This window comes from Astatotilapia calliptera, chromosome 23 (genome assembly GCF_964374335.1).
Source record: "Astatotilapia calliptera chromosome 23, fAstCal68.1, whole genome shotgun sequence".
Lineage (NCBI taxonomy): Eukaryota > Metazoa > Chordata > Actinopteri > Cichliformes > Cichlidae > Astatotilapia > Astatotilapia calliptera.
This window is the reverse complement of record NC_137443.1, coordinates 15975476-15988626: the sequence shown is the minus strand read 5'-3', so window position 1 is coordinate 15988626 and position 13151 is coordinate 15975476. Positions and strand designations below refer to the sequence as shown.

Sequence of the window (13151 nt, the reverse complement as noted above, 5' to 3'; positions counted from 1 at the left end):
CCACTTATTCAGTCAGGAATGAATCTGAATTAAAAAGAAATGACTAACTGTGTGGCACTCCCTCCTCAATGACGGAGAAATTGTTAGCGATTTTCAATAAGGATTGATACTTTGTTTGTAATTCTAAAGTTCAGTATGTAGCCCACTGAATTGAAACAAAAAAGAAGCAGCACTGCAGTAAATGTCCAAAATGTTTGATATGTCAGTGATGGTAGCTCCAGCTAGCTGGGTTTTAAACGCTAGCATCAGAGCTACCAGGGTTATAGTTTGCCTAGTTGTGGCACAGAGCCAGTTTTATGAATAAGAGAGCTAGCTTTCTGCTACAGCTGTTAATATTAATGTACAGAATTTCTTTATGGATACTTTAATATGATTAGGTTATGATTAGTGTTGTTGTTAGGCCCACCCAGTAAAGTATCTGTGCCCCCTTAGCTGAATTCTATTAATAATAAAAGTTGCATTAATTCATATAGTTTGTTAATGAAAACCTTAAATAGCCATATTAGTAAAAAGTCATAGCTGTGCAAGTTTTTCAGTGCTTCTGTAGCAGTCCTGGTAAAAGAAGAAGACAGAGTGGATAGGCCAATAACAGTCAGACTGCTTCTAATGTCTCTTTGAAACCAAAAATACCTCAGTCGTCAGTTTGTGCAACTACTTTTAAAGCATGGAGGTACTGAAAAACTGCGAAACAAGTAGAAATGTGCTGAGGAGATTCTGTGTTCACAATTAGCTGGTGAGTTCATTGATCCACTTTCAGAAAAAATGTTTCTCCTTTTTGTTTCCTGCTTTCCCATATGGAAAAGAAATAGTAAAAACTTATATGTGACTCATGAAAGTGGCCACTTTCTCATTACTTTCATATATTGTTTTAGTAAGTATCCAAAACATACAAGTTTCATTATATAATTTTTCAAGGGATCTTATATCTGTTTTCACGCTTGTATGCTTTTCATACAAGTTTCACACAAGACAGATACAAACTTTATAAGATTTATATATATCTTTTCCATATGGGTTGCCTCTGCAATCTAAGACAGGTATTTTTAGACTGTTTAAAATTGTGGCTACATTATTTTATGGGTGTACTGTGCATGTATGGTTATAATTGTGCATAGCATGACTTGAGCCAAGTGACCACCTGTCGACTTCATATGGTCTGCTGCTAAACCTGGGTTAAAGTCTAAAGAAGGGAGAAAATATTCACATATTCAAATCTTGGTTTTCAGTTACAACTGCTATGAAATGATCGCATTTGTTACGCTCTCCTCTTTTAGCCAATTACTGAACCTAAAGACAATACCTGAAGAACCCTTTTCTCTATACTGACATAAGCTTGTAGATGATGTGGTGGCTCTTAACACTTTCTCCAGCTTCTCTTTCACTAATTCACCTCCATCTTTCCATCATACAAGCTCCCATGTTCTTTCTCTCATTCTTTGTGTTTATTGTCAGCATGCTTCACCAAGTAGAGTGAATTTCAACCAGCATACACCTGCTCCTTGAGAGGATTCAAAAATAGAACATTTGATCCGTGAGTGCTGGATTTGTTTCCCATCTTTTGAGATTTGAGTCTCTAAATGATGCCCAAGCTTGGGCTCTGAGGCACATACTGTTTTGTTACTTAGTATGTATTGCTACAATTTTACAGAAACAAACCACTTTTAAATACAGGTTGCTACGTGATACTGTGAGCCACCGTTATTCTGCTGCAACCAGCCCTCATCTAAGGGTGTTACATCTATCCTTTAGATGAAATGATCTCTTTTTCTCAAATTCCACACATTGTTACTGTTGTGAAAATCAAAATTTCAAATACCATTTTGCTTGTTAAACTTAGCATAAGGACAAAAAAATGTTGTTTTCTATTTCTGCAAGTCTTGTGATATTTTGTTTCTCAACCTGGCAGAGGTGTGGGAAGGACAGTGATGAATCAAAAGATTTTCTGTACTAGGAAATCTACAATATTTAAGTGTAATTCAGCATCACATTTTTTATAATGGCTTGTGCTGGATGTGCATTTTCTTCCTGTATGATGGTGGATGTTAAGAATGCTGGGAGTGACCAGGAGGGACAGGATTAGAAAGGAGAACATAAGGAGGGAATGCTGAGGCTGAGGTGCTTGGAGACAACATTGGAGACACAAGGCTAGGACAGTTTGGAGAACACGCAGAGGAAGAAGGCTGAAGATGGAGCTGCCAGGCAGCAGTAAAAGAGTATGTAGTGAAGGATGACATTCAGAGAGTTGGTGTGACAGAGTGCAAGAGATAGGGTGAGATGAAGGTGTTTACAATGCAGATTAAACATGTACCCATTTATTAGCAAAGAAGAAAAATAGGAAAATAGTCAGAGTCTCATTTCTGTCCATGAAACTGAATTTTTTTTTATAACAGACATCTAAACTCTTCAAAAGGTAATTCATTATGTGTCACTGTCATGCCCTGCTCCTGTTCATTATTTCTTTTTAAGTAACATAAGGTCCTTTTCAAAAATCTGTGTGATAGACTTCCTAAAATTACCCGTGACCATTATTTCTCTTCTCTTACCCTGACAGGAGGTGAAGTACTTTCAGTTTCCTGGTGAGCTACTAATGAGGATGCTGAAGATGCTGATTCTCCCACTCGTCGTGTCCAGGTACCTGCACGTCAGTACAGCTCTAACACAATGACCCAAATCACTACTTAACTTAGCATATCTAAAGTTTCCAGTAATGTATTCAGTCGGTTATTAAGACATACATACATTTACATTCTGCTGGTTTGGGATAATTGACATTGGAATCAAGTTTGACAAAATATGTGAATCTAAAATAAAATAAAAATAAAATGATATATGTACTTAATTTTAAGTCCATGTGAATAGAAAAAATAGAAAAATAATGTGATCAGCTGCTTGCCTGTACTGCAAGTACAATAAACTGACAGTATTGTTTGCCTTTGATTCCTAGCTCCATTTGCGCTTGATCCATCGATTGAACAGTTCATCTCTGTTTCTTTGTTAGCTCATCGAGTATCCGGTCGTTAAGTCTCCTTAGCCGTGTCTGGGCCTAAACTCCGCTGCAGGTCCATATATCAAACGATCACTATGGCATTACTGAGAGTTGAAAAACTGTCTAAAGTCTTTCATCTTTAATAAAATGATCAGCGTTCTGCTCTACCAGGTGTAACAATTGAGTTTACCATCCAGGCATCCATGAAAACAGAATTTATGACATTTAACAGAGTTAGAAGTTAGCAGGAAGTTAGCTCACTAGCTTCTATCTAAATACAATATAGCATGTCCTGACTGCGGGGTTTTTGAAACAAATTAAAACGTACAGCTCTGTTATCACTTCCAACATAAATGAAGACAGAAAACTAAACAGCCGTGACGTTTGTAGGGTTACTGAAGTTGGGCTAGCTGGTATATAATGATGTGCTACGTGACCGCTAGCGACACAGCTATGTTAGCATAATATAAACAAGCTAACTTTTTTTCCACTCGATAAAACTTAACGTGAGTGTTCTCGGTGGTCAGGAACAAATGTAATCACATGGCAGGATGCTGTAAAAGGACCAAACTTCAGCCAGGAGAACAACTGAGATAATCCATCCACAATACGAGGTTAGTCATTCATATACTGCTGCATGGGCTGGGCTGTAGTTACATCCTAAGGTTTTAAAAACTGAGCTTAAATAAATGATTAGCGGTAATAAAAGCCGAGGGAGGTCAACAGTGATCACTGACTGTTTTAGGAGCTTTTTGAGATCAAATAGAAGAAAATACATAACATTAAACATGTTAACAACACAAAAGCCATATTAAACGCTACTACTTTAGACCCGGAAGTAGGATTCGTCACGTCATCACTTAACGACCGGATAAACACCAAAGCTCTCACAATGTGTTCTCACACAGTGCCTGCTTATTGCTTCTCTTTATCTTAGCTCCGTAATATTAGCCACTATTAAAATATAAACCAAAGATCAAGGTCAGAAGTCTGGAGGGGTGGTAGTAGCACAGGTTTATAAACCTCACTGCTTTTTTTGTCATGTCCTTTTTAGATTTGTTTTCACCAGCTTGTCACTTTTTGAATGTGGACGCTAAAAGCTGTCTGGTCGGTTTAGAAAGTCATTGTGGTTTGGGTTAAAGCACACTCTTTCACACCAGTAACCTTCATGTTGAAAAATTATGTGTTGGAAGTGGGCCCATCTTACTATCATAACACAGAGATAAGCCTGTGGTTTTGAAAAAAAGTACATTATTTTATCCACTGAGAGTGAAAACTTTGTTTCTCTCCACAGAAAAGCCCTCTTTAGACTCATGTCCATAAAAATTCTCCTTTTTTAAAATGTCAGTGTGCTGCCTGCACATCTTTACAGTTTGTTTCATCTGCTCCATCTTATCTAAACTTATCTCTATTGGAGCTTTGCTCATGAATCTGTTTATATACCAGTAAAATTAATAACAAACATCCCATGTAAGGAAATGCTGTTTATTATTCAACATAAAACTAGCTCACTGAATAAGATTTTGCATGGAAAAAATACATTTTAAAAGCATCCATTTATTTTCTTATTTACTGAGAAATACAAAACGTTTCTTCATTAATCTTGTTTTGAGAATTTGTATGCAGTTTAATCTTTGGTTTTGATGATGGTTCTTTAAAGATTTGTCTCATTGCATTTCTCTTTTGTTTGCTTTCACAGATGAAACTAACATTTTTACTTTGAGGAATTTACTTTGAACATTCAGTATGTAGGATATGTCTAAATGATCACCGTCCTATTCAGTAGCTTTTGGAGCTTCCGTCATTGTTTTAAGGGGAAATGAAACTGGGAAACAAACCACAGCTTCCTGCATTTGAGTCCAGTGTTTTAACTAGCCATCCAACCACCTGATGCTCTTCTCCTATGTGTCCTTTGCTCTTTGCTGTCCGAATACTTTTTTTTTGTGTTGCGTGTTGTTACTAGATCAAAATGTACTCGCATGTAACGTGGAAAAAATGTCACAGAAAAATATTAGAATTTTTTTTAATACTACCAGTGGCACCACTGCCAAAGCTTAATTTTTATGTATTTACCAATAATAGCTTTCAAACTTCTGAAGTGCTTTTTATTGTTATTCACTCTTAGAAACGTAACAAAATAATATAAATTAAAAACTAAAATGGTAACATTTATGAAACACAAAATTTGTGCTGCTGCTAAAACTTTGGAGTTTGAATAAATTCATATTCGGAATATAAATACCTTGTGTACTCCTAGTTCAGAAGGAAATATCTGAAAAGTCTGTCTGTTCACAGCATGCAATATGAAAGTATATTAATAGAAAGCTTAGTGGGAGAGAAAAGTGTGGTAGGAAAAGGTGCACAAGCAACAGGGATAACTGCAGCCTTGAGAGGATTGTCATGAAAAGTTATATTTTATTAAGTCCTAAATGAATTCAGATATTTAAAAGAAGACTTTCGAGCACTTTGTGCTTCCATTTGCTGAGAAGATTTATGGAGCAGCTGATTTTCTTTTCCACAGTACTTAGGACCTGTCCACGCCACCAAAACTACTACCAAATTCTTTACTGACGATGTTATTGCTGTGCTTGATTGGCCAAGCTGTGGTTTATTGCCAAGAAGATAATAAAAAAATACCCAACCCAACAAAGTACAGACAAACTGAATGTTGCAATCAAAGCAACCTGGGCTTCAGTAACACCTGAGCAGCGCCACAATCTGATAACCTCTATGCCACACCAGAGTATTAGTTTGAATTTACCAATCGGTCCATCCATCCAATTTCTTGCACTTATCCAATTCAGGGTCACAGGGGGAATGGAACCCAGCTACCATAGGGGCAGGGCACACCCTGTCTGTCAAAGGGCTAAAACAGTGACACAGACCACATTCACACTCACAGTCACATCTATGGGCAAATTAGAATCCCCAATTAACGCGACCCCACCAACTGAATGACTGGGCTGTGTTAGGAAGCTGGAGAGTACCCGGAGAGAACCCACACAGACATGCTAACTCCACACAGAAAGTCACAGCCAGATGGTGAATTCAAACCCATGAATGAACCATCGATCATCCAGGACCCTCACAGAACATTTTTGTTCTATGTACATATACTATTTGTGGCAAGAAAGAGCAAGTTATGTTGCATACCATTACAATTTTGATTGGTGGAATATTTAATCAGTGTTAGAAACGAGTATACAAATCCAGGTAACTCAGAGGTGGAAAGGTTAAAATGCATTCAGTCCAAACTTCTTGTTTTTTCTTTCAGTTTGATGTCGGGACTGGCAGCTCTCGATGCAAAATGTTCCAGTCGCCTCGGTCTGATCACAGTATCGTATTACCTGTGGACCACCTTTGTGGCTGTGATCGTGGGGATCATCATGGTCTCCATCATCCACCCAGGAGGTGCAGCCCAAAAAGAGGACTCTGAGGACAGCAGCAAACCCATCATGAGTTCTGCAGATGCACTCCTGGACCTGATCCGGTGAGATTAGAACATTTGTCTAAGTTTTCTGAAGAATTATCTCCAGGCCATGAATTACACACAAATGCGACTTTGACTCATTTGATGGCAGTAGAAACAAAGCACATACTGCTACAGTATGTACTTTGTATGTGCTGAATTTAGCGTGTGCTGTGTGAGATGGCCAACAAAGGTGCGTTGGCTATCTCATGGATTGGAGATTATATATTGGAATTTCAGGAGCAGGACCAGGCCACCAAACACGCTCATTATGGATGTCATCTGTATATAGGTTCCCCCAGTTCTGCAAGCTGTTCGTTCTCATTTACGTGTCCCACCCTCCCTCCTTGTTCTCAATTTTTTAACTTCTTCACTCCTATGGGGATCTGCCAGGCCTGGGAGCCGTCGTCAGTCCCCTTCCAGGCCTTTCCCAAGCCGCAGCTCAGTTCATGTCCAAGCATTCACCTTTACCTACTAAAACGGTGACGTTGGCCCAGCTAGTGAATTTCTGTTCAGTTTAACCAGTGATTTAAGAATGAGGTTTGTTCTGTGGTCTTTACTTCATTCATGTAAACAAAGAGTCAAACTGAGTCAACACAGGCAGAGAAATCTCAACTTTTAGCATGGATACCAGACTCAAAAATACTGGCAAGATAGTGGAGGATAGGTACTCCAGGTCTTTTCTTTGAATCTTTCTCACAAACATGTAAACACCTGCCAAAATAATCAAAAGTTCCATTGCTGTAGTTCAAACTTCACCGTCTGTCTCGACAGCAGTGTTTTGACATGATGACACACACCCTGAAAACAGGTATATAGATTTTTTTTTTTTAATAAAATAGCGTGGCAAGTTTCAAAAGTACGTTATTTCTTGGCGATTACTTTGAGCTAATAATTTAACTCACAATGGGTCGGTTAATGCTCCTCTCAGCTAGCGAAATTGCTTCTTTAATCATCAGAACAGATTTTATAACATAATTGGGAAATGGCTTTTACCGAGATCACCTTTTAACATGATAAACTTGCATTAGGTAACATAATGTGCCGGGGAACGGTGGCTGCTGAAAATGGGGCTCTGTACACCTACATAGATAATCCATTAAGAATCACAAAGTATTTATTTTACTTGTCATTTTTTTACATCATAAATAAAGAAATAGGAAATGTGCTTTTCTTTCAAAACTTGCAGATTTTAAAGTGACCCTAAACTAAGGGTAAGTAGGTGATGGTGTGTTTGTAGAGCAGACACAATCCTGACCGCACCCTAGTTTTTCAGGCTGTTCGGATTTGTAACAAATCCCGAGAGAGGATTAAACATATTGGTTGTCTTAAACTATTCAGTTCCCGTATTCTGGGATGACTTCATTGTTGACTAAAAACCATTTAATCTTCTTTAATAGAAGATGGTACTCAGTTTCTCATAAGCAGTATCTGTAAACAGGACTATTAACTGTCACCTGGCGTGTCTCTGTATCTGTTTGGTTTTCTAATCCAAGCATCTGATTTCAGGCTGTTTATTTGGATGGTGAGTCTGAAGCCAGTAATCAGAGCAGTGACCTTAAAAACTCTGTCAGTAAAAACTAACTAATGGAAGTGTGGCATGTGTTTGAGTTTTTGGAGTTGAAGTCTGCAGTTCCACAGTTTGACATTCAAATACAATACTATAGTCCTTAGTGCTTTTGTGTAAACTATATTGAAATCTATTTTAGACATTAAAAATACTGTATCGTATTCTGTTTTATTCGAGATATTTCCTTTATGTCAAGTTGTCTGCAGCCAGTAAAATTAATAGAATTAAACAGACAGATAATAATAGAAAAAAATGTCCATATTGCCATGTTATTTTGACATTTTTGACAAAACAAAACTCACATGTACGTAGTCTAACCAATCCAATATTACATTTAGAATAGAATAGAATAGAATAGAATAGAATAGAATAGAATAGCCTTTATTGTCATTGTACAGAGTACAACGAAATTGGAGTGCCACTCCCTTGGTGCAAGTTTCAATAATAAATATAAATGTAAAATATAAAAAGTACAAAAAAACAATCGTAAGTACTCAAACAATAGTATGTACAATATATACAGAATAGCAGCATAATATAATGACAGTGACGGTATGGAATAGGTTCAATTGTTTTTGTGCTTATTTACTACGGTGATAGCTCTGGGAAAGAAGCTATCTCTGAATCTGTTTGTCCTGGTTTTATGTGACCTGTACCGTCGGCCTGACGGTAATAGTTCAAACAGTTGGTTACTGGGGTGAGAGTGGTCCTTGATGATATTGCCAGCTCTGCTGAGGTACCGAGAGTTTGCAGTGACCTCCAGGCTGGGCAGAGAGCAGCCAGTGATCTTCTGGGCTGTGTTGATGACCCTCTGCAGTTCTTTCCTGTCTGCAGCTGAGCACCCTGCATACCATGTTGTTATGCCGTACGTTAGGATGCTCTCTATGGTGGCTCTGTAAAATGTCACCAGCAGCCTCTCCTCCAGGTTGTTCCTCCTGAGCACTCTCAGAAAGTGAAGACGCTGCTGGGCCTTTTTAACCACCGCTGTAGTATTTGCAGTCCAGGAGAGGTCATCAGATATCTGCACGCCCAGAAACCTCATGGAGTGTACCCTCTCCACACAGCTCCCGTGAATGTAAAGTGGGGCCGGGTCTGCTCTGCCCTTCCTGAAGTCCAAGATAAGTTCTTTAGTTTTCGTGGTGTTCAGTTGGAGTTTGTTAACTGAACACCACTCAGTCAGTCTGTTGACCTCATCTCTGTAGTCCGACTCATCCCCCCTTGAGATGAGTCCAACCACTGTGGTGTCATCCGCGAACTTTATGATGGTGTTTGAGAGATGGGTAGGGGAGCAGTCGGATGTGTAGAGCGTAAACAGGAGGGGACTCAAAACACATCCTTGTGGAGACCCGGTGCTGAGTGTGATGGTGCTGGACCGGTGGGGGCCGAGTCTGACAGACTGTGGTCTATTTGTCAGGAAGTCCTTGATCCAGAGGCAGATGGGGGTGGAGAGTCCCAGGTGAGACAGTTTCTGGACCAGGATCTCCGGGATGATATGATTGAATGCTGAGCTGAAGTCCAGAAAGAGCATTCTCACATAGCTTCCTCGGTGCTCCAGGTGACTCAGCGCAGTGTGGAGCGCTATGGTGATAGCGTCCTCGGTGGAACGATTTGTCCTGTAGGCAAATTGGTGGGGGTCCAGAGTGGGAGGCAGACCGGCCCTGATGTGCTGACAGACCAGTCTCTCAAAGCACTTCATCACTACAGGCGTAAGTGTAAGTGTCCTGACAGGACAAGACTCAGCAGTCCACCTGCATCTTAAGGACAAAGGTCACTCTTTCGAGGATGTCAATGTTCACATTTTGGACAGAGAGGACAGATGGTTTGAAAGAGGAGTGAAAGAAGCCATCTATGTCCACTGTGAGCGACCATCTTTGAACAGAGGCGGTGGTTTACGACGCCAACTGTCTGCCATCTATAATCCAGTTTTGAGTTCCCTCCCCAGACGCCTTAACGCCCACTCACATCCTGGGCCATCTGACCTCAGGAATTCGCATGATAAGGTGGGGCCAGGTTTCACAAAGAGCTCACCTGAAACTCTGGCTGATTGGGACCCACACCCAGTTTCACACCTTGGCTCAGGCGATTAGAGGATCACCAGGGGGTCCTTTTGTCCCTCTGTGGGGAGACACTCCCACTAGGTTTATATCTGGGACTCTCCACCATTTGACCTTAGAACTGAAGAAGCTTCTCGGATGAGAGGTGAAACGTCTTCAAGCAACTTAAAGAAGTCCAGATGCTTTTCTTTGCAAGCTCCTTTGACATTAATGAAGAATCAAATTATTTACTGTAGTTGAATCCAACATAATTTATTTAAGTTGATCCAACCCATGCAAATTACGTTAGTCCCACAAAAATACTTAATGCTGACAGAAAGCCATTTATTAATGTGAGAATCCTTCCCGTGATTATTTTAAGATCATTTTTTGGAGTGTTCAACAAAGTCTAGAGTTTGGATAACTAAAAAATTAATGGATTTATAAAAACTTTTACAGTTGTCACTCCATCCATCCTCTTATCTTTATTAGGTTCGTGGGGGGGCTGGAGGCTATCCCAGATGTTATAGGGCAAAAGGCAGGGTACACCCTGGACAAGTCGCCAAGTCTATCCCAGGGCTAACACAGAGAGACAATCAACCATTTGCACTCACATTCACACTTATCTGTAATTTAAAATCACCAATTAATCTGACCCCACTAACTACCTGTCTTTGGACTGTTGGAGTAAACCAGAGTACCCAGAGTGTCAAGAACTAAGGTTCACATGCAAAGATGGGGCCGAATACGAAATTCGCGGGAACTATGTATAGATTTATTTCTTTAACATAAACGATCAGGAACCACCAAGGAAACAAGAATATAACTCAAGCCGAGGAAATCGGGAACTGAAATGCCCTGGGAAGCTGTGATTGAGACCGTGGGAAGAATCAGAGTTGGGGGAGGGTGTCCGTGGGAAAAATCCTAGGAGCGAGAGTTCTCTCGCACACAGAACAGGCAGGACGACAGGCAGCGAATGTCTTCAACTGCCGGATGGCGACCGGGGCACAAGTGTGTAATATTAACACGGGTCAAAGAATACTTGAATAAACTCAGAGCTTAGGAGAGCCAAGTTACCACCAAGAGTGACTAACAGACTGGCATGGAGGAGCTGTCCGTGCTGGGTGAAATAGTCCTCCTGCAATTGCCTGGGATGGAATACAGGTGCAATGCCGGTGCCTGACCCGAGGGCATGGTCACCCAAACACTCCCCGGATACTGTTCTCACGGACCATGACACAGAGAGAACCCACGCAAGCACGGGGAGAACACACAAACACACAGAAACAGTGCTATGCATGATTTTTAACTGTGGGGGGAAACCAGAATACCCAGAGAGAAACCACTGCAAACTAGTCAGAACGTGGATTTGAACCCAGGACCTTCTTACTGTGAAGCAACAGCACTAACCACCATGCCAACAATCTAGGAAATACAGGAAAGCTATGATTTCCTGTATTTGATGCAGACTTTTTTTGTTTTTGTCCTTGACAGGTTAATCCACAATAAATAGCAATAGCATGCACGTGGTGTGTGTGTAGTTGTCTGCCTCTTATAACTCCAGTGATTTTCCTGCAGTTTGAAATCTTGTGCGATCTTGTGAATTTCATGAGTTCAGCAACTAACCACTCTCACTAGATTGTATCATGTCATCTCAACAAGAACAAATTAAGTTGTTGAATTTCATACAGATCCTTCATGATTTAATTACATTCATAGAAACATGAAATTATTGTGTTCAAATTACAAGTTGGACTTTTTAATGTAACAACCACCCAATTTACTTTTTTCGGTATACCAAAAAAAGTAGAGGTGGCTGCTCGACTTGACTGAGATGGATGCCTTCCTGAAACCACGATCCAAAGAGCGTGAGACTGAAACCCGTGCAGTGTCGCGGGATTTAACATTGCTATATTATTGACTTACTTCACTTGAACATGATATGAAGAATTTAATGCATATCATGTAGTTTCTACACTATACTTTAAAGCATGAGGCATTTGTGTTAAATACACGCAAGATGCTTACGTAAATCTAAGAGCTGGCCAATCCCTTTTTTTCAGTGTAACCATCACCCCACCAAGCTGTCAATCAGCACTAAAAGAAAAGTAGGAAAGCTATGATTACAAGGCTTGATACAGAATTTTCTTTATTTTTTTGTCCTTGACAGGTGTGTGTATGCTTTTCAGCCTCTTATAACCCCAGTGGTTTGAAATCTCATATGACCTTGTGAATTTTCACGAGTCAAGGCAAATACCTACTCTTCCTAGATTGTCATGTCATCTCAACAAGAATAAATAAAGTCACTGAATTTTATGCAGATCCTGCATTAATTAATTACATTTACCATAGAAACATGAAATTATTTTGTTCAAATTAAAGTTAGACTCCTGTAGATGTAACAACTACTCAATTTCATTTTTTTTGAGTGTATCATTATGTCCTATTCTGAATTTCTAGAAAATACATGGCAGACCATTGGAGTGCATCTCGTTTGAGGTTTCTAACATTAGCAGCCTTCTTTTGAAATTTAAACTCTCCCCTTGATTTTAAAGTGAAGCCTGCGCTATTCATAGTGTATCAGTAATTCAAATGCAATTTCATTTTGTCAAATGTGCAAGTAATTAAAATTCTAAGTAAGGGCTGAGGTAAAGTGATGTTTTTTGGGATTATTATTATTATTATCAGACCTGATCAGACCTGAACATTAAGCGTGGTGTCTGTCTGGCAAAAGCATTGTTTTTCAAGTTACTTTTTGGAAAGCCAACCCCATGCTTGCATGAGAAGAAAGTTTAGCTTGAGCAACCAAAGGCAATTGGAAAGGGTTAAGGTGAGGTTTTGGTCAAGGTTTAAAAAAAACTGATGAAAATGAAACAGGATTATTACTCTAAACAACTTGAAAATGATGTGAGTTCAAGCTTCCCAAGTCGGTGCTTCCAACTTCTGAATTGCACAACTTCACCAACCGCAGGCAAACAATTCAATTTAGTTTGTTTAGATGAGAGCATAAATATCACTGCTTTGTATCAGACAACAGCCAAGGGTTTTTTTTACCCTGAAGTCATAATATGATATTCTTGTTTTTATTACGCA

At 39.6% G+C, this 13151-nt stretch overlaps 1 protein-coding gene across 1 annotated transcript in view; it reads left to right on the top strand.

Moving 5' to 3' along the window:
* Positions 1-13151, top strand: part of slc1a7b (solute carrier family 1 member 7b) — a 51518-nt gene that overhangs the window by 18833 nt on the left and 19534 nt on the right. The window contains exons 2-3 of the mRNA XM_026159730.2: positions 2552-2631; positions 6261-6476. Coding sequence (XP_026015515.1) covers positions 2552-2631; positions 6261-6476 — 296 coding nt within the window. The remainder of the gene's footprint in view (positions 1-2551; positions 2632-6260; positions 6477-13151) is intronic.